The 19,345-nt window shown below is 51.2% G+C and overlaps 1 protein-coding gene across 1 annotated transcript in view; it reads right to left on the bottom strand.

The window, feature by feature from the left end:
• LOC142915616 (cadherin-2-like) overlaps window positions 1–13,249 on the bottom strand; it is a 37,083-nt gene extending 23,834 nt beyond the window's left edge. The window contains exons 1-5 of the mRNA XM_076061344.1: window positions 13,121–13,249; window positions 8,979–9,191; window positions 8,052–8,204; window positions 7,408–7,552; window positions 2,154–2,323 (exon numbers count right to left, since the gene is read on the bottom strand). Of these exons, the coding sequence (XP_075917459.1) occupies window positions 2,154–2,323; window positions 7,408–7,552; window positions 8,052–8,204; window positions 8,979–9,191; window positions 13,121–13,249 (810 nt within the window). The remainder of the gene's footprint in view (window positions 1–2,153; window positions 2,324–7,407; window positions 7,553–8,051; window positions 8,205–8,978; window positions 9,192–13,120) is intronic.
• Window positions 13,250–19,345: the final 6,096 nt, after the last annotated feature.

The raw sequence follows: 19,345 nt of genomic DNA, 5'->3' as shown, positions 1-19,345 counted from the left end.
GGTGCAGTGTTGAGTCTATGGTGCAGTGTTTAGTCTATGGAGCAGTGCTGAGTCTATGGTGCAGTGTTGAGTCTATGGAGCAGTGTTGAGTCTATGGTGCAGTGTTGAGTCTATGGTGCAGTGTTGAGTCTTTGGTGCAGTGTTGAGTCTATTGTGCAGTGTTGAGTCTATGGTGCAGTGTTGAGTCTATGGTGCAGTGTTGAGTCTATGGTGCAGTGTTGAGTCTATGGTGCAGTGTTGAGTCTATGGTGCAGTGCTGAGTCTATGGTGCAGTGTTGAGTCTATGGGCAGTGTTGAGTCTATGGTGCAGTGTTGAGTCTATCGTGCAGTGTTGAGTCTAAGGGCAGTGTTGAGTCTATGGTGCAGTGTTGAGTCTATGGTGCAGTGTTGAGTCTATGGTGCAGTGTTGAGTCTATGGTACAGTGTTTGGTCTATGGTGCAGTGTTGAGTCTATGGTGCAGTGTTGAGTCTATGGTGCAGTGTTGAGTCTATGGTGCAGTGTTGAGGTTGGGTGGTGGTGACGGTGTGAGTGTGGGTGGTGTGTGGTGGTGGCGGTGGTGGTGCCGGCGTGCCGTACGGTTCTTCTCGTGAACTCGGGGGCGATGTCATTGATGTCGGTGATGGTGACGATGGCGGTGGCCGTGGTCGAGAGTCCGATGTTGGCGTCTCCCTCCATGTCCGAAGCCATCACCACCAGCGAAAAGTGCGTCACTCTCTACACAGAGCGGACACTCCCACACCGTCACCCCCCGGCACACGCACGGAGTGGGTTTGTAGCGCAGAGCGGTAACCGCTATACATGGCGTGCACAGAGAGACAGAGACACACACACACAGACACACACACACACAGACATCAGCATACATAACGTGGTTGAGCATTCGGGAGCCATCCCTTGACCGCACCCGGGCGTCGATCAGCCTCCCATTATATCTGTACCATATGGAGATTCCTCCGGTACAGCTATTGAAGGCTTCACGAACTACGTGGTCAAAATAGATGTTAAATAATGTGGGAGCTAGAGGACATCCCTGTCCCACCCCAAGGTTAAAAGGGAATGGCTCTGACTGCCGGCCACGTAGTTTTACCCAGGCCCGCTCACCATCATGAAGGTCCTTAATGATCGTGAGCAGAGGGTCAGGTACTCCAAAAGCACGAAGAACAACCCAGAGCCCAGGCCTACTGATGGTATCATAGGCCTTGACCAGGTCAATTATGCAGAGATGTAGGTCTTTTTGGAATCCCTACAACTCTGCTGTAGCAGACGGACAGAAAATATGGCATCTGTGCAGGACCGCCCTTTCCTGAAACCGCATTGGGGCTCTGCAAGCCTCTCCTCAGCGTGCCTGGCAAGGCGATGTTGAATAATCCTTGCCAGGACCTTTTCTGGCACACTGAGGAGTGAGAACCCGTCCAGTGGTCCAGACTGTTGTTATGATGTCATATAGGGCAGTCTGTGCACAAACGCCGCCCTCCCTCAGCATTTCGCTTGGGAGATCATCTCTGCCCGCTGCCTTTCCTGGTCTCAGACTCCGGATCGCCTTCAGTACTTCCTCAACAGATGGCACCTCAGCCAGCCACTCACAGGGGGTGACTTCTTCCAAAATTTGAGGCACCACAGCCTCAGCAGGGTCATCCTCACTTTGTGCCACGATGTTTTCCTGGCTGAGGGATTTTCCCTCCCCCAGGACATCACAGAAATGCTCAGCAAATCTGCAAACCTGTTCCTGGGGGTCAGAGATTGGATCACCGTTTTTTCCCCTAATGATGGTAATACGTGTGGCGCTGCAGATTACTTTTTTGGAGTTAAATAGACACACACACACAGACACACACACAGACACACACACACAGTAGAGACAAACACACAGACACACACATAGACACACACACAGACACACACAGACACACACAGACACACCTCACACAGACAAATACACACTAGAGACAAACACACAGACACACACATAGACACAGACACACACACACAGACACACACACACACAGACACACACACACACAGACAAACACACACTAGAGACAAACACAGACACAGACACACACATAGACATAGACACAGACACACACAGACACACACACACACAGACACACACAGATACACACACACAGACACACACAGACGTGATACCCACCTCTCGGTCCAGCCGGACAGTATTGGTGATGATGCCTGTGAATCTGTCGATGGTGAACACGCGGTGTGCAGTCATCATGGGAACCTGCAACACTATATGGTAGCGAATCGCTCCGTTGAGCGTCAAGGGGTCATCCATGTCACTCGCCACCACCCTCATCACGAAAGTGCCTGACACGGCCGGAGGGAGGGGAAGGAGTGAGTGTTTGTGAGTGTATCTGTGTGTATGTGTGTGTGTGTCTGTGTGTGTGTGTCTGTGTGTGTGTGTGAGTGTGTGAGTGAGTGAGTGTGTGAGTGTGAGTGTATGAGTGTGTGTGTATGCGTGAGTGTGTGTATCTGTGTGTATGTGGGGAGCGGTAGTGTAGCGATTAGCGCGCTGCGCTAATCGCTACACTAGGTCGACTCAGCCTCAAATGAGTACCTGGTGCGGTGTGTAAACATCGTCACTAGGGAGACAAAGGCGGTCGGGCGTGGTGCTGGCCACCCACCCCCTCGTGTACCGTTCCAGCCTTCATAGGTGCTCGCTAACAGCACTTGCCCCTACAGTCTGTTACAGGCTATACGGGGGATCTTTGTGTGTATGTGTGAGTGTGTGTATCTGTGTGTATGTGTGAGTGTATGTGAGTGTGTGAGTGAGTGTGAGTGAGTGTGTAAGTGTGTATGTGTGAGTGTGTATGTGTGTGTGTGAGTGTTTGAGTGTGTATGTGTGAGTGTGTATGTGTGTGAGTGTGTGAGTGAGTGTGTGAGTGAGTGTGTGAGTGTGAGTGTATGTGTGTGTATGTGAGTGAGTGTGTATGTGTGTATGTGTGAGTGTGTGTATCTGTGTGTATGTGTGAGTGTATGTGAGTGTGTGAGTGAGTGTGAGTGAGTGTGTAAGTGTGTATGTGTGTATGTGTGAGTGTGTATGTGTGAGTGTTTGAGTGTGTATGTGTGAGTGAGTGTGTATGTGTGAATGAGTGTGTGAGTGTGTGAGTGTGTATGTGTGAGTGTGTATGTGTGTGTGTGTGAGTGTGTATGTGTGTGTGTGAGTGTGTATGTGTGTATGTGCCGGATGGGCAACTCTGTCGTGGACAGTGCTGTGGGGGGAGGTCCAATTTCGATTGGCTCCTCCCCTCATGGCGTCTGAGTCCACCACAGGGGCTAAACGTGGGCTCTGGACGGGTGCGAGGGGCTGGTAACCCCTCCACCTTCAATGAATTACCACTAAACTACGACTGAAATATATAACTAATAAGCTTGTGCCGGAGGCCCCGGGGGGCCAGGCGTCTATGACGTCTCCTGGCCAAACCCCAATTGGCGGAACCAGGAGATTGAATATCTACCCTCGGGGCTCCTCCAGAAACAACGAAAAACCACTACGGGTGGCCACGTGGAATGGTCGAACGCTCAATGCAGAGGAGAGGCTGCCACTCCTCTGTCGGGAGCTGGGCCGGTACCGCCTGGATCTATGTGGCATTCAGGAGGTCCGGTGGACCGGTTCTGGCTCCTGCCACCATGAGGGTTGGACAGTCCTCTACTCGGGGCACCAGACTGCCAAACAACAGGGTGTGGCTATTCTTTTGAACAAAAGAATGAAGGGGGCGTGGGAGCGTGGCGGTGAGGTGTGAGAAGCTGTAAGCCCCAGGCTACTTTGGGCTCGCCTTCCCATCAACCGGAGGCTAGGAATGGTGGTCGTTGTTACTTATGCCCCCACCGAAGATGAACATCCGTGGAGGGATGCAGGCAAAGCCGATGAGTCAGATGCCTTCTATGACCTCCTGTCACAGGTGCTGGCTAAAGTGGCCCCACGGGATAGAGTCATCATGTCTGGTGACTTCAATGCCCGAGTTGGTCATGATACTGGCACCTGGTCTGGAGTGATTGGAGGGCATGGGCCAGATCAGCTCAATAACAACGGTAGGAGGCTGCTAGATTTTTGTGCAGCCCATGGGCTTGTAATTACCAACACGCTGTTCTGGCATCGGCGCATCCACACAACATCATGGATGCATGCCGGGTCCAAGCAAGAACAGCTGCTGGACTACATAGTAACGGACGAGCGGATGCGAGCCCATGTCCTTGACACCAGGACCTACCGTGGAGCTGATCTGCCCTCTGACCATCGACTAGTCATCTGTAAGATGCGCCTGCCATTCTACCACTCCGGAGGTGGGTGTACACCCAGGACCCCATTCCGACCTAAAGTGGCCTGGTCTCAGTTATCTGATGAAAATTGCAAGCAAGAATTTCATCATCGCTTGCGGCTGGGATTGGCATCGTTCCCGACTCCTCCTGATGTCGAGGGTAAATGGGCGAGGTTTAGGACTGTGACTCATGCAGCTGCAATGGCTGCTTTGGGTACGCGGTCCAGACCTCCCCAGAGATCCTGGCTGACAGAGGAGGTGTTCAGGATGGTTGAGAAAAAGCGACAGGCCCACTGTCATCGGCTACAGAATCCCACTTCAGAGAATGAGGCTTACCGCAGCCTTCGCTCGGAGGTTCGGAGAGCCGTGAGGCGCTGCAAGGATGGGTGGTGGTCGCGGGTTGCTGAGGAGATGGAGTCTGCCTCAGTGGCCCGTGATCACAAATCTCTATTTAACTCCATCAAAAAAGTAACCTGCAGCGCCACACCTATTACCATCATTAGGGGAAAAAACGGTGATCCAATCTCCGACCCCCAGGAACAGGTTTGCAGATTTGCTGAGCATTTCTGTGAGGTCCTGGGGGAGAGAAAATCACTCAGCCAGGAAAAAATTGTGGCACAAAGTGAGGATGACCCTGCTAAGGCTGCGGTGCCTCAAATATTGGAAGAAGTCACCCCCTGTGAGTGGCTGGCTGAGGTGCCATCTGTTGAGGAAGTACTGAGGGTGATCCGGAGTCTGAGACCAGTAAAGGCAGCAGGCAGAGATGATCTCCCAAGTGAAATGCTGAGGGAGGGTGGCGTTTGTGCACAGACTGCCCTATATGACATCATAACAACGGTCTGGACCACTGGACGGGTTCCGCAGGATTGGAAGGATGCCCTGGTGGTCCCCCTCTTTAAGAAGGGGGACCGCACAGACTGTAACAACTACAGGGGCATCTCACTCCTCAGTGTGCCGGGAAAGGTCCTGGCAAGGATTATTCAGCATCGCCTTGCCAGGCACGCTGAGGAGAGGCTTGCGGAGCCCCAATGCGGCTTCAGGAAAGGGCGGTCCTGCACAGATGCCATATTTTCTGTCCGTCTGCTACAGCAGAGGTGTAGGGAATTCCAACAAGACCTACATCTCTGCTTTATTGACCTGGTCAAGGCCTATGATACCATCAGTAGGCCTGGGCTCTGGGTCGTTCTTCGTGCTTTTGGAGTACCTGACCCTCTGCTCACGATCATTAAGGACCTTCATGATGGTGAGCGGGCCCGGGTAAACTACGTGGCCGGGAGTCACAGCCATTCCCTGTACACCTTGGGGTGCGACAGGGATGTCCTCTGGCTCCCACATTATTTAACATCTATTTTGACCACGTAGTTCGTGAAGCCTTCAATAGCTGTACCGGGGGAATCTCCATATGGTACAGATATAATGGGAGGCTGATCGATGCCCGGGTGCGGTCAAGGGATGGCTCCCGAATGCTCAACCACGTTATGTATGCTGATGATTTGGTAATAGCTGCTCATTCAGAGGAGGAGTTGGAGACGCTGCTGCTGAGAATGGAGTGTGCCACTGAGAGGTGGGGCCTTACCATCAGCCCCACCAAAACTAAGCACCTGCCTGGGTATTTTGTACCATCGGACACTCCACCCCCACAACTCCCAATCGGTGATGGGGCAGTTGTGGAGAGAGTGGAGAGTTTCCCATTCCTGGGCAGTGTGCTTATGACTGGCTCCAGTTTAACAGCAGAGGTCTCACTCCGAATCAGTCGAGCGGCAATATCTTTTCATCGGTTGCGTAACGCTGTGTGGAAGCTACCTGGTCTGTCGCTCCGCACTAAGCTTCAGGTCTTCTAGGCCACGGTCATTCCCTCACTTCTCTACGCTTGCAAAACGTGGACCCCCCTAATGGAACATCTTCGCCGGTTAGAAACATTTAGGCTGGCCTGCCTACGATCCATCCTGGGTTTAACCAGACTGGATTGTGTAAGGAGCTCACAAATCCTTGAAAGATCTGGGCAAGGTCTCATCGGTGAGCTCCTCCGGCGGGCAAGGCTGCGATGGCTGGGTCATGTAGCCCGCATGCCCAGCCACCGCATGCCGAAACAGCTTTTGTTCGGCCGGATTGAGGGGGCTAAGCGGGCGCGGCACGGGCTAGAAAAGAGATGGAGTGATGTGGTACAGGAGGACGTGGAGCTGAGTGGACTTGCCGATGACTGGTACCAGCGGTGTCAAGATCGGCCTCTGTGGAGGAGGCTCGGAGGGCGGAGGAGCGACACTCACAACAACGAGCAGAGCGCCGGGTGGCTAAAGTACAGCAGGTTGGCACAGTAGGGGGCACAGGTGGTGCATCAGCCAGTCATCTCAGTCAGTCGACCTGTGACATCTAGGTCTGCCCCGTGACCTCCTGCCAGCGGGCGTTGGACACTTCACATGGCCTTAAGGTGCATATGGCCTGGCACAAGCGTCGTGGTGACGTCACCGCCACTTAGTGGCGAATGGCGGTTGTTGTGTGAGTGAGTGTGTGTGTCTGTGTGTACCTGTGATTGTGTGTGAGTGAGTGTATGTATGAGTGAGTGTGTGTGAGTGTATGAGTGAGTGTGTGAGTGTATGAGTTAGTGAGTGTATGAGTGAGTGTATGAGTGAGTGTATGAGTTAGTGAGTGTATGAGTGAGTGTATGAGTGAGTGAGTGTGTGAGTGAGTGCATGAGTGAGTGAGTGAGTGGTTGCCATGGCGACATCATCGTCATCATCCTCGCCATCGTCGTCGTCATCATCATCGTCATCATCATCGTCATCATCATCATCATCGTCACCATCGTCATCATCATCGTCATCATCGTCATCATCGTCATCATTATCATCGTCATCATCGTCATCGTCATCATCATCGTCATCATCATCATCGTCACCATCGTCATCATCATCGTCATCATCATTGTCATCATCGTCGTCATCGTCATCATCGTCATCGTCATGATCGTCATCATCATCGTCATCATCGTCATCATCATCATCACCATCATCGTCATCATCATCGTCAACATCATCACCATCATCGTCATCATCATCGTCATCATCACCATCATCACCATCATCATCATTGTCATCATCATCATCGTCATCATCGTCATCATCGTCAGCGCACCTTGCGGGGATCCTTCGACGACGCTGCTGTGAAAGACTTCCTTGGCGAACGTGGGACGGTTGTCGTTGACGTCAGTGAAATCAACGACGAGGTCCACTGGCTTCTCCAGATGACGCCCACTCGTGTCCACAGCGTAGCACTTGAGCTGCAGTCACAACACTGTCGTGTAGTAGTGTATAGTGTAGTAGTGTATAGTGTAGTAGTGTATAGTGTAGTAGTGTATAGTGTAGTAGTGTATAGTGTAGTAGTGTATAGTGTAGTAGTGTATAGTGTAGTAGTGTATAGTGTAGTGTATAGTGTAGTGTATAGTGTAGTGTATAGTGTAGTAGTGTATAGTGTAGTAGTGTATAGTGTAGTAGTGTATAGTGTAGTAGTGCAGTAGTGTATAGTGTAGTAGTGTATAGTGTAGTAGTGTATAGTGTAGTAGTGTATAGTGTAGTAGTGTATGGTGTAGTGTATAGTGTAGTGTATAGTGTAGTGTATAGTGTAGTGTATAATGTAGTGTATGGTGTAGTGTATAGTGTAGTGTATAGTGTAGTGAAGTAGTGTAGTGTAGTAGTGTAGTGTATGGTGTAGTGTAGTAGTGTAGTGTATAGTGTATGGTGTAGTAGTGTATAGTGTAGTGTAGCGTGAGTGGTCCGTACCCGATACTGAGCGATCACCTCCCGGTCCAGGCTCCTGGTGACTGAGACTCTCCCCGTCACGGTGTCCATGACGAACAACCCCACGGGATGCTGGTCGGCGCCGTCCCCCAGCAAGGCATAGCGGATGTCCACCCCGGTGGTGTTGGACTTCACCTGTTGGGGTGCCGTGACGAACGTGGGGGCGGCGATGATGCTGTGACGGCCGCTCCTACGCTGGACTTCTTTCAGCACTCTCACGCTCACCTCACCCTCGACTCTCGACACTGCCCCACAGACGTCCCACGGCGGCGTGCGGATGTCTCGGCTGTCCGCGTCTCGTCGATTCGTTGACCTTACCCTGGACTCTGCGCCACCGCCAGAAGCGTTTCTGTCACCCCCCACCGTGCCCCCTACTGAGCGTGGCAGAAAAGAGCTTCCCGGCTCTACGGATTCCTCCTCCTCCCCCTCCTCCTCCTCTACCTCCTCCTCCTCGTCTCTCTGGTCCAGCTCCACCACCTCCACCTTCTCCACGCGTCCTAACCCTAGGCTAGGGTTAGTTTAGGGCTAGTTAAGGGCTAGTTAAGGGTTAATTTAGGGTTAGGTTACGGCAAGTTTAGAGTTAGTTCATGGTTAGGTTAGGGTTAGTTGAGGGTTAGTTTAGGGTTGGGTTAGGTTAAAGTTAGTTAATGGTCAGGTTAGGGTTAGTTGAGGGTTATGTTAGGGTTAGTTTAGGGTTAGTTGAGGGCTAGTTTAGAGTTAGTTAATGGTTAGGTTAGGGTTAGTTGAGGGTCATGTTAGGGTTAGTTTAGGGTTAGTTGAGGGCTAGTTTAGAGTTAGTTAATGGTTAGGTTAGGGCTAGTTGAGGGTTATGTTAGGGGTAGGTTAGGGCTAGGATGAGGTTATACGACAATAAGAATGAGAACGCGCCACATCCGTCACGCAGCGCACCTGCACCAGCAGCTTGGGGAAGGGCCCGCGGTCATTCTCGGGCACGGACACCTTGGGGATGAGCCAGGTCCGTCTCCAGCGACGACGAATCGCACCTTGGCCTGGCTGCTGGAACCTCACCACCACCTCCTGCTCCTCCTCCTCCTCCACCTCCTCCTCCTCTTCCTCCACCTCCTTCTCCACCTCCTTCTCCACCTCCTCCTCATCTCTCTCCTCCAGCTCCACCACCTCCACCTCCTTCTCCACCTCCTTCACCTCCTCCTCGTCTCTCTCCTCCTCCCCCTCCTCCTCCACCTCCTTCTCCACCTCCTCCTCGTCTCTCTCCTCCAGCTGCACCACCTCCACCACCTCCACCACCTCCACGCGTCTCTCCCCCGCGCTCTCCCTGTGCGGGGTGCGGTGAAGACGACACCAAACGTCATCGTGAGCGAGGCCACTTCATTCCTTTTGTCGGCTGGTGGAGGGATTCTTAACGACACGGAATTTGGCCAGATAGTGACGCGTGTGTGTACGTGTGTGTGTATGTGTGTAAGTGTGTGTGTACGTGTGTGTGTGTCTCTGTGTGTACGTGTGTGTGTATGTGTGTAAGTGTGTGTGTACGTGTGTGCCGGACGGGCAACGCTGTCGTGGGCAGTGCCGTGGGGGGAGGGCGAATTCCGATTGGCTTTTTGTCCCATGTAACCACCACAGCAGCTAATTGGGGGCTCTGGATGGGTGCGAGGGGCTGGTAACCCCTCCACCTTCAATTAATTACCACTAAACCACGTTTAAAATATCTAATTAATAAGCTTGTACAGGAGGCCTCGGGGGGATAAGCATCTATGACGTCTCCTGGCGAAAACTCCATTTGGCAGAGCCAGGAGACTGAATCCTTACCCTCGGGGCTCCTCAAGAAACAACAAAAAACCACTGTGTGGCCACGTGGAATGTTCGAACGCTGACTGCGGAGGAGAGGCTGCCACTCCTCTGTCGAGAGCTGGACCGGTACCGCCTGGATCTCTGTGGTATTCAGGAGGTCCGATGGACCGGCTCTGGCTCCTGCCACCATGAGAGGTGGACAGTCCTCTCCTCGGGGCAGCAGACTGCCAAACAACAGGGTGTGGCTCTTCTTCTGAATAAAAGAATGAATGAGGCGTGGGAGCGTGGCGGTGAGGTGTGGGAAGCTGTAAGCCCCAGGCTACTCTGGGCTCGCCTTCCCAGAGGCGAAGAATGGTGGTAGTGGCTACTTATGCCCCCACTGAAAACGAACATCCATGGAGGGATGCAGGCAAGGCCGATGAGTCAGCTGCCTTCTATGACCTCCTGTCACAGGCGGTAGCTAAAGTGACCCCTCGGGATAGTCATTTTGGTCATGATGCGGGCACCTGGTCTGGAGTAATTGGAAGGCATGGACCAGATCAGCTCAATAACAACGGCAAGAGGCTGCTAGATTTTTGTGTAGCCCATGGGCTTGTAATTACCAAATGTGTTTCCATCATGGATGCATGCCAGGTCTAAGCAAGAACATCTGCTGGACTACAGTGACGAAACAGCGGATGCGGGCCCATGTCCTTGACACCAGGACCTACCATGGAGCTGATCTGCCCACTGACCATCGACTTGTCATCTGTAAGATGCACCTGCCATTCTTCCACTCCAGTGGTGGGTGTACACCCAGGAACCCATTCAAACCCACAGTGGCCTGGTCTCAGCTAGCTGATGAAAGTTGCAAGCGAGAATTTCATCATCGCTTGCGGCTGGGGTTGGCATCGTCCCTGACTCCTCCTGATGTCGAGGGGAAATGGACGAGGTTTAGGACTGTGGCTCATGCAGCTGCAATGGCCGCTTTGGGTACACAGTCCAGACCTCCCCAGAGACCCTGGCTGACAGAGGAGGTGTTCAAGCTGGCTGAGAAAAAGCGACAGGCCCCCTCTCATCGGCTACAGCATCCCATGTCGGATAATGAGGAGGCTTACCGCAGCCTTCGCTCGGAGGTTCGGAGAGCCGTGAGGCGCTGCAAGGATAGGGGGGGTGGTCGCGGGTTGCTGAGGAGATGGAGTCTGCCTCAGCGGCCCGCGATCACAAATCGCTCTTTAATTACATCAGAAAAGTAACCTGCAGCCCCACACCTATTACCATTTTAGGGGAAAGAACGATGATCCAATCTCCGACCCCCAGCAACAGGTTTTCAGATTTGTTGAGCATTTCTGTGAGGTCCTGGGGGAGGGGAAATCCCTCACCCAGGAAAACAACATGGGACAAAGTGGTGATGACCCTACCGAGGCTGCGTTGCCTCAAATATTGGAGGAAGAAGTCACCCCCTGTGAGTGGCTGGCTGAGGTGCCATCTGTTGAGGAAGTACTGAAGGCGATCCAGAGTCTGAGACCAGGAAAGGCACCGGGCAGAGATGATCTCCAAAGCGAAATGCTGAGGGAGGGTGGCGTTTGTGCACAGACTGCCCTATATACATCATAACAACAGTCTGGACCACTGGACGGGTTCCGCAGGATTGGAAGGTTGCCCTGGTGGCCCCCCTCTTTAAGAAGGGGGACCGCACAGACTGTAACAACTACAGGGGCATCTCACTCCTCAGTGTGCCGGGAAAGGTCCTGGCAAGGATTATTCAGCATCGCCTTGCCAGGCACGCTGAGGAGAGGCTTGCGGAGCCCCAACGCGATTTCAGGAAAGGGCGGTCCTGCACAGATGCCATATTTTCTGTCCGTCTGCTACAGCAGAGATGTAGGGAATTCCAACAAGACCTACATTTCTGCTTTATTGACCTGGTCAAGACCTATGATACCATCAGTAGGCCTGGGCTCTGGGTTGTTCTTCGTACTTTTGGAGTCCCTGACCCTCTGCTCACGATCATTAAGGACCTTCATGATGGTGAGCGGGCCCGGGTAAAACTACGTGGCCGGAAGTCAGAGCCATTCCCTGTACACCTTGAGGTGCGACAGGGGCAAGTGCTGTTAAGTGCTGTTAGCGAGTAGCAGCACCTATGAAGGCTACCGGCACTGTGGCACACGAGGGGGCGGGTGGCCAGCACCAGGCCCGGCCGCCTTTGTCTCCCCCAGTGCTAGCGATGTTCACCCCTCTACTACACCGCTACACCGGCTACTTATTTGCGGCTGAGTCGAACTGGGGGAGGCCCAGGACCGGTTCAGATAACGGCCGTCACTGGGTGTGGGTTGAGTCGCGAGCGGGAGACAAACTCCCCAAACACCACCACCACCGAGAGAGAGGGGGGGGGCACAGGGGGGTGAATGAGAGGGGGGCCCCAGGGGGTGAATGAGAGGGGGAACCCAGGGGGTGAATGAGAGGGGGTGGGGACCCCAGGGGGGTGAATGAGAGGGGACCCCAGGGGGGTGAATGAGAGGGGACCCCAGGGGGTGAATGAGAGGGGGTGGGGACCCCAGGGGGGTGAATGAGAGGGGACCCCAGGGGGTGAATGAGAGGGGACCCCAGGGGGGTGAATGAGAGGGGACCCCAGAGGGGTGAATGAGAGGGACCCCAGGGGGTGAATGAGAGGGGGACCCCAGGGGGGTGAATGAGAGGGGGTGGGGACCCCAGGGGGGTGAATGAGAGGGGGGGACCCCAGGGGGGTGAATGAGAGGAGGACCCCAGGGGGTGAATGAGAGGGGACCCCAGAGGGTGAATGAGAGGGGACCCCAGGGGGGTGAATGAGAGGGGGTGGGGACCCAGGGGGGTGAATGAGAGGGGACCCCAGGGGGGTGAATGAGAGGGGACCCTGGGGGGTGAATGAGAGGGGACCCCAGGGGGGTGAATGAGAGGGGACCCCAGAGGGGTGAATGAGAGGGACCCCAGGGGGTGAATGAGAGGGGGACCCCAGGGGGGTGAATGAGAGGGGGTGGGGACCCCAGGGGGGTGAATGAGAGGGGGACCCCAGGGGGGTGAATGAGAGGACCCCAGGGGGTGAATGAGAGGGGACCCCAGGGGGTGAATGAGAGGGGACCCCAGGGGGGTGAATGAGAGGGGGTGGGGACCCAGGGGGGTGAATGAGAGGGGACCCCAGGGGGTGAATGAGAGGGGACCCTGGGAGGTGAATGAGAGGGGACGCCAGGGGGTGAATGAGACGGGACCCCAGGGGGGTGAATGAGAGGGGCCCCAGAGGGGTGAATGAGAGGGGGGGGGACCCCCGTTACCTGAGCCTGTTGCTCTGTGATCAGCGCCACCGCCGCCACCGCCAGCAGCAGCATCATCACGCGGCGCTCCATCAGCCTCACCCACGGGGTTCTCTCTTCAGTGCCACACTCACTGATGCTGCTGCTCATGGCGACATTAAGCGGGAAGTGACATCATCAGGCGACATTAAAAAGGAAGTGACATCATCAGGCGACATTAAAAGGGAAGTGACATCATCAGGCGACATTAAAAAGGAAGTGACATCATCAGGCGACATTAAAAGGGAAGTGACATCATCAGGCGATATTAACAGGAAAGTGACATCATCAGGCGACATTAAGAGGAAAGTGACATCATCAGGCAACATTAAGAGGGAAGTGACATCATCAGGCGACATTAAGAGGGAAGTGACATCATCAGGCGACATTAAGTCGGAAGTGACATCATCAGGCGACATTAAAAGGGAAGTGACATCATCAGGCGACATTAAAAAGGGAGTGACATCATCAGGTGACATTAAGAGGGAAGTGACATCATCAGGCCACATTAAGAGGGAAGTGACATCATCAGGCGACATTAAGAGGGAAGTGACATCATCAGGCGACATTAAAAGGGAAGTGACATCATCAGGCGATATTAAGAGGGAAGTGACATCTTCAGGCGACATTATGAGGGAAGTGACATCATCAGGCGACATTAAGAGGGAAGTGACATCATCAGGCGACATTAAGTCGGAAGTGACATCATCAAGCGACATTAAGAGGGAAGTAACATCATCAGGCTATATTAACATGTACGTGGCTACGAGATTACGAGTTAAATGTTCTTGCTGTGGTTTTCACACCTGACGGTGATTGCTTGTGTTGCGGTCGAAACGTCGTAAGAATTTTATTGTTTTATATTTTTTATTTATATTATTGTTTCCCTTCTACGTGGTGACTTTACCGAAAGAACAAAGAATATGAATCGCTGCAGTCACGGAAGATTTAAATAATTAAATAAAATTGCAAGAGATTGATTATTCGTGCAAAAGAGCGTCGCGTAACCGATCACTCAGGGGTGGGACCGGCGCCTTTAGTGGCACCCCGACGTGAAACGAGCACATGGCACCAACTGTCCCCACTTCCTGAAACGGAACGGGGTTTTACAATCGATGCACGTGCAACTAGTCTCAATGATTGTTGCGCAACAGGAGTGCTTCAGGAGAGCATCAGCGAGGTTTTACTGTTCCTCCTCCACTGGAGGGGCGCAGGCTACAGCACAGCGGTTTACCACCAGGCACTCCGTAGTTTGGGTTGTGTGGACACAACATCGCAGGGCTGTGAGACTTCTTGAAGGAGGAGATGTGGCACATCAGCCTGTTGATGTTTTGATTTAAAGCTTTCGTTACTGCAGTAATTCATATTCTTAGCTCTTTCGGTAAAGTCACGTTGAAGGGAAACAATAAAATAATAAAATATATATTGTGTTTTATATATATTTTATTGTTTTATTGTTTCCCTTCAACGTGACTTTACCGAAAGAGCTAAGAATATGAATTACTGCAGTCACGAAAGCTTTAAATCAAGAGTCCATCTATGTTCTGAAAAGAGGAGGGGGGAGACGAAAAATTAATTTATGCTGTCTGAAAGCCACAGTAAGCGTGAACAATCAATTAAGACCTGAAATGGTTTATCAAATCCTTCCAATGATTGCTAAGCCAGAGTCCATTTTCTCGGTTTAAATTGTTTCTGTGTTTGTATATGTGGATAGCCTCATGAACAAATCTCTCATGGTAGCCAGATGGATTGCAAAGAACCTCTGTCTTGGAGAAGTCAATGTCATGTGAGCCTACTGAATTATAACAGTGATCTGCTATGGCCGAGGTGTTGGTCCTACCGTGTTTAAGGTCTGCTTTGTGTTCACGAATGCGGTCCGAGACATGGCGTTTGGTTTCTCCAATGTAACTACTACCACAGAGGCAACTTAGTTTGTAGACACCAGGGTACTGTATGTCGTGATAGCGAACTAATGCGTAAAATGCTCCGACATTTATAATGAACTTAGGTGGGTGACCACTATTGATTCCCATGTCACAGGGCTATACCTAATACATGAAAACTTGAAATGAAACTTGAAATAACAGACTGTTGAGGCAATTGCTGTTGGCGAGTAACAGCGTCTATGAAGGCTGGCACAGCACACGAGCAGTGGGTGGCCAACAGCAGGCCCGGCCACCAGAGACCCACAGAGACCCACAGGGACACATAGAGACTGACAGAGACACACAGAGACCCACAGAGACTCAGAGAGACCGACAGAGACACACAGAGACCCAGAGACACCCACAGAGACACACTGAGATACACAGAGACCAACAGACACAGAGACTCATAGAGACCCACAGGGACACACAGAGACCCGTACAGACCCGTAGAGACTCATGGAGACCCATATAGACCCAGAGTAACTGAGACTCGTAGACACCCATAGAGGCTCAGGGACTCACAGAGACCCATAGAGACACCATCACCACCACCATCATCACAACCATGATCATCACCACCATCACAACCACCACCACGATCACACTGCACCAGGTACTCATTTAAAGCCATGCCGACCCATGGAAAGCGGTTTAAATATTCGGCACCATTATTGGTCGTGAGTGGGGAGGAATCGAACTCTGTTCACTGGGTTCGCAACACAGCGTTGCAAGCCACCACACTGCCGCTCCCCATTAGGACGACGCACACGGCATTGACAACCTTGATGCTTCCGGTTGCTTGCGATGAAGTGACCGGTTGGCTCAGCCTGTCAAGAGCACCGAGCTGTACCGCTGAGACCATGGGTTTGAAATTCAGGCAACTTGCTTGTGATTTTAAACCAGGTTTCTCAAGCGTATTGCATTTGGCTAAATTCCAGCTGAGAATGAAAATATCAGTTTCACTCTCGTACGTGAAACATTTTTCTCGGTGGCAGGGCGTGTGGGGAGGTGCTGCTCATGACTGTTTGGGGGGGGGGGGTGGTAGTGACACGTGGCCCCCCAATGATCCGATCAAAATCCCTCATTTCGATCGGATCATTGGGGTTTACAGTGAGGGAAAAAAAGTATTTGATCCCCTGCTGATTTTGTACGTTTGCCCACTGACAAAGAAATATAATTTTAAGAAATATAATTTTAATGGTAGGTTTATTTGAACAGTGAGAGATAGAATAACAACAACAAAATCCAGAAAAATGCATGTCAAAAATGCTATAAATTGATTTGCATTTTAATGAGGGAAATAAGTATTTGACCCCCTCTCAATCAGAAAGATTTCTGGCTCCCAGGTGTCTTTTATACAGGTAACGAGCTGAGATTAGGAGCACACTCTTAGAGGGAGTGCTCCTAATCTCAGCTCGTTACCTGTATAAAAGACACCTGTCCACAGAAGCAATCAATCAATCAATCAGATCCCAAACTCTCCACCAGTCAACGCCCTACCTGGTTGATTGACGTTGAGAGACCACGCCCACACACGTGATCGTCTAACGTGGTCGATTCCCACGTCTACACAGGAGGAATCGATTAATGAAGGTTCATTTTAGACCACTGTTGATTCCCATGTTATCCCAATGCAAATCGATTTTATTAGCCTAAGCCACAAATAAATCGATTCCCATGTTATCCCAATGGAAATCGACTCATACATCCGTAACTCTACTATAATGGATTCCTAATGTTATCCCATTAGGAATCGGCGCGAGTATAGTTAATCGAAATTTAAATCGATTTTCACTGCAGGTGACTTGGCGCAGCAACCACGGTGAGCCGAGCCGATCGATACATCATCGGGTGCCAGGTTGTGGTGGACGTGGGGAGCGGTGGTGCAGTGGTTAGCGCACTGTGTGTGTGTGGGGAGCGGTGGTGCAGTGGTTAGCGCACTGTGTGTGTGTGTTGAGTTTGTGTGCGTTGGGGTGGTAGCTGTGAACACAGTGGGTACTGTGTGGTTAGTAGTGACAAGTACATTATTATACAGCAGTGCCTTAAACTTTTTATTAGATTCAAGTATAACGTTGCAATGACTATTGTTTGCTAAACATAACTTAACATTTTTAATGACTGAGTTGAGTTTATGCGTGCGTTGGGGTGGTAGCTGTGAACACAGTGGGGACTGTGTACTCAGTAGTGAGTAGTACATTATTATACAGCAGTGCATCTCATACACACACATCTCATACACACACACATCTCATACACACACATCTCATACACACACACCTCATACACACACACATCTCATATACACACATCTCATACACACACACCTCATACACACACACATCTCATACACACACATCTCATACACACACACACATCTCATACACACATGCATCTCATACACACACATCTCATATACACACACACACATCTCATATACACACACACATCTCATACACACACACACACTCGCATGCATCTCATACACACAAAGACAAAGACCCCCGTATAGCCTTAACAGACTCGGGGCAATGGCTGGGAGCCAACACCTATGAAGGCCGGCCCAGCACACGATGGGGTGGGTGGCCAAACACCACGCCCGGCCGCATTTGTCTCCCAAGTGGCGATGTTCACACCCTGCACCAAGTACTCATTTAAGGCTGAGTTGACTTCAAAGACGGAAACAGGAATACTTCTTCACAATTATGGCAAATCGCCTGATGAAGCTGGTTGTAATAATCAGTGAAACGTCATACTCTAATGGTAAATGTTCTGGGTTTACTATCCAATACACCAGTGTGCTGAAGCAGTAACTAATTGGCACGTTTTGCTTACGTGAAATATGCTCTGACTTTAACATAGCTATTTCTGTGACCAGTTACAAGCTAATCACTAAGCTATTTCAATGCTAAATTCTATGCTAATTCCTTTGCCAAGGGGTACCTCTGTGGATGTGTATACTTTAACTTAGCTATTTCAATGAGCCATTTCAATGCTAAATTATATGCTAATTCCTTTGTCAAGGCGCTTTGTGTTTTTCTTCTCACACAGCTTAAAGGTCGTGATCTGAGCGTGGCTTCTCTCACTCCAGCGCTGTCCTCCAGACAGTCTCGTCCCTTCACCTGATGAAGGCCGCTTGTGTTGTGGCCGAAACGTCGTGATTTTTTGTTATTTTATTTTCACCTACGTGACTTTACCCAATAGAACCAAAGAGTATATTTTATACTTTTTGCATTGTTTACAGTCTGGAAGCTACCCACATGGCAAATTTCAAGTTTGTTGCATGTCGGGAAGTATGCTAAACATTTCGAACAGACACACATATTCACAAATTTCCCTTTTATCTATACAGACGAAGGGGTGGGTGACAGCACCACGCCCGGCCGCCTTTGTGTCCCCAGTGGCGATGTTCACACACCACAGCAATTACTCATTTGAGGCTGAGTCGATCGTCACCGGTGGTGGCCGTGAGCGAGAATTGAACTCGGGTTGCCGGGTTCGTAGCGCAGTGCGCTAACCGCTACACTACAATGCGTTAAGCTTCCACATGCGTGGGTCACGTGACAGATTTGACGTCACAGCTCACTTGCCGTGCAAAAAAAATGCATTATTGAGCTCCCCCCCTCCTCCCCCCAGAAAAAAACACAAAAGTGTATTTTAATAATTTTTGCGTGGTGTACAGTCTGGAAAGTACCCACATGGCAAATTTCAAGTTTGTTGCATGTCGGAAAGTACGCTAAACATTTTGAATAGACACACATAATCACAACTTTGCCTTTTACATATGTATGGAGATAATTTCGGCCAGGGCTGCTCTGTGTCAGCGACTCTGAAAAATCTGCTGACACCCGGCACACCACGTCCAGTGTGTACCTTTCGCTATCGCCGTGGCTACCGGGGCTGTGCTGCCCACTCCACTCCGCACCAGCGACCCGGAAAATATTCAGTGACAGATTAAGCCCTGATTATTATTCACACAATTACACATCCAGTGGAATTTGAACACGTGATTTCGTGCTTAAGGGACAAGGTGTTTACTCGGGCCATAGCTGCAGCTCCCCAATGCTGCATAAACCCACGGTTCTTGTTAAAATTCCAGTTACAGTAATGCTACTTTATCAGGCACTGGCTGTATTTCCACTGAAATACACAAGGAGAATTCTCTGTTATTACGAATCTTATCTGACATGTTTAAGTGGTGCTTTTCTGTTCGGTGAAATGTGTTGCTATTAAATGTAATGCGAGCAAAGAGACGTGTTTATTGATCGCTTATCGATCGATT

Source organism: Petromyzon marinus, unplaced genomic scaffold, assembly GCF_048934315.1.
Source record: "Petromyzon marinus isolate PM22_M1 ecotype Great Lakes invasive population unplaced genomic scaffold, UKy_Petmar_22M1.pri1.0 PM_G_Scaffold_33, whole genome shotgun sequence".
NCBI classification, from domain to species: domain Eukaryota; kingdom Metazoa; phylum Chordata; class Hyperoartia; order Petromyzontiformes; family Petromyzontidae; genus Petromyzon; species Petromyzon marinus.
This window is presented reverse-complemented; position numbering and strand designations above follow the sequence as displayed.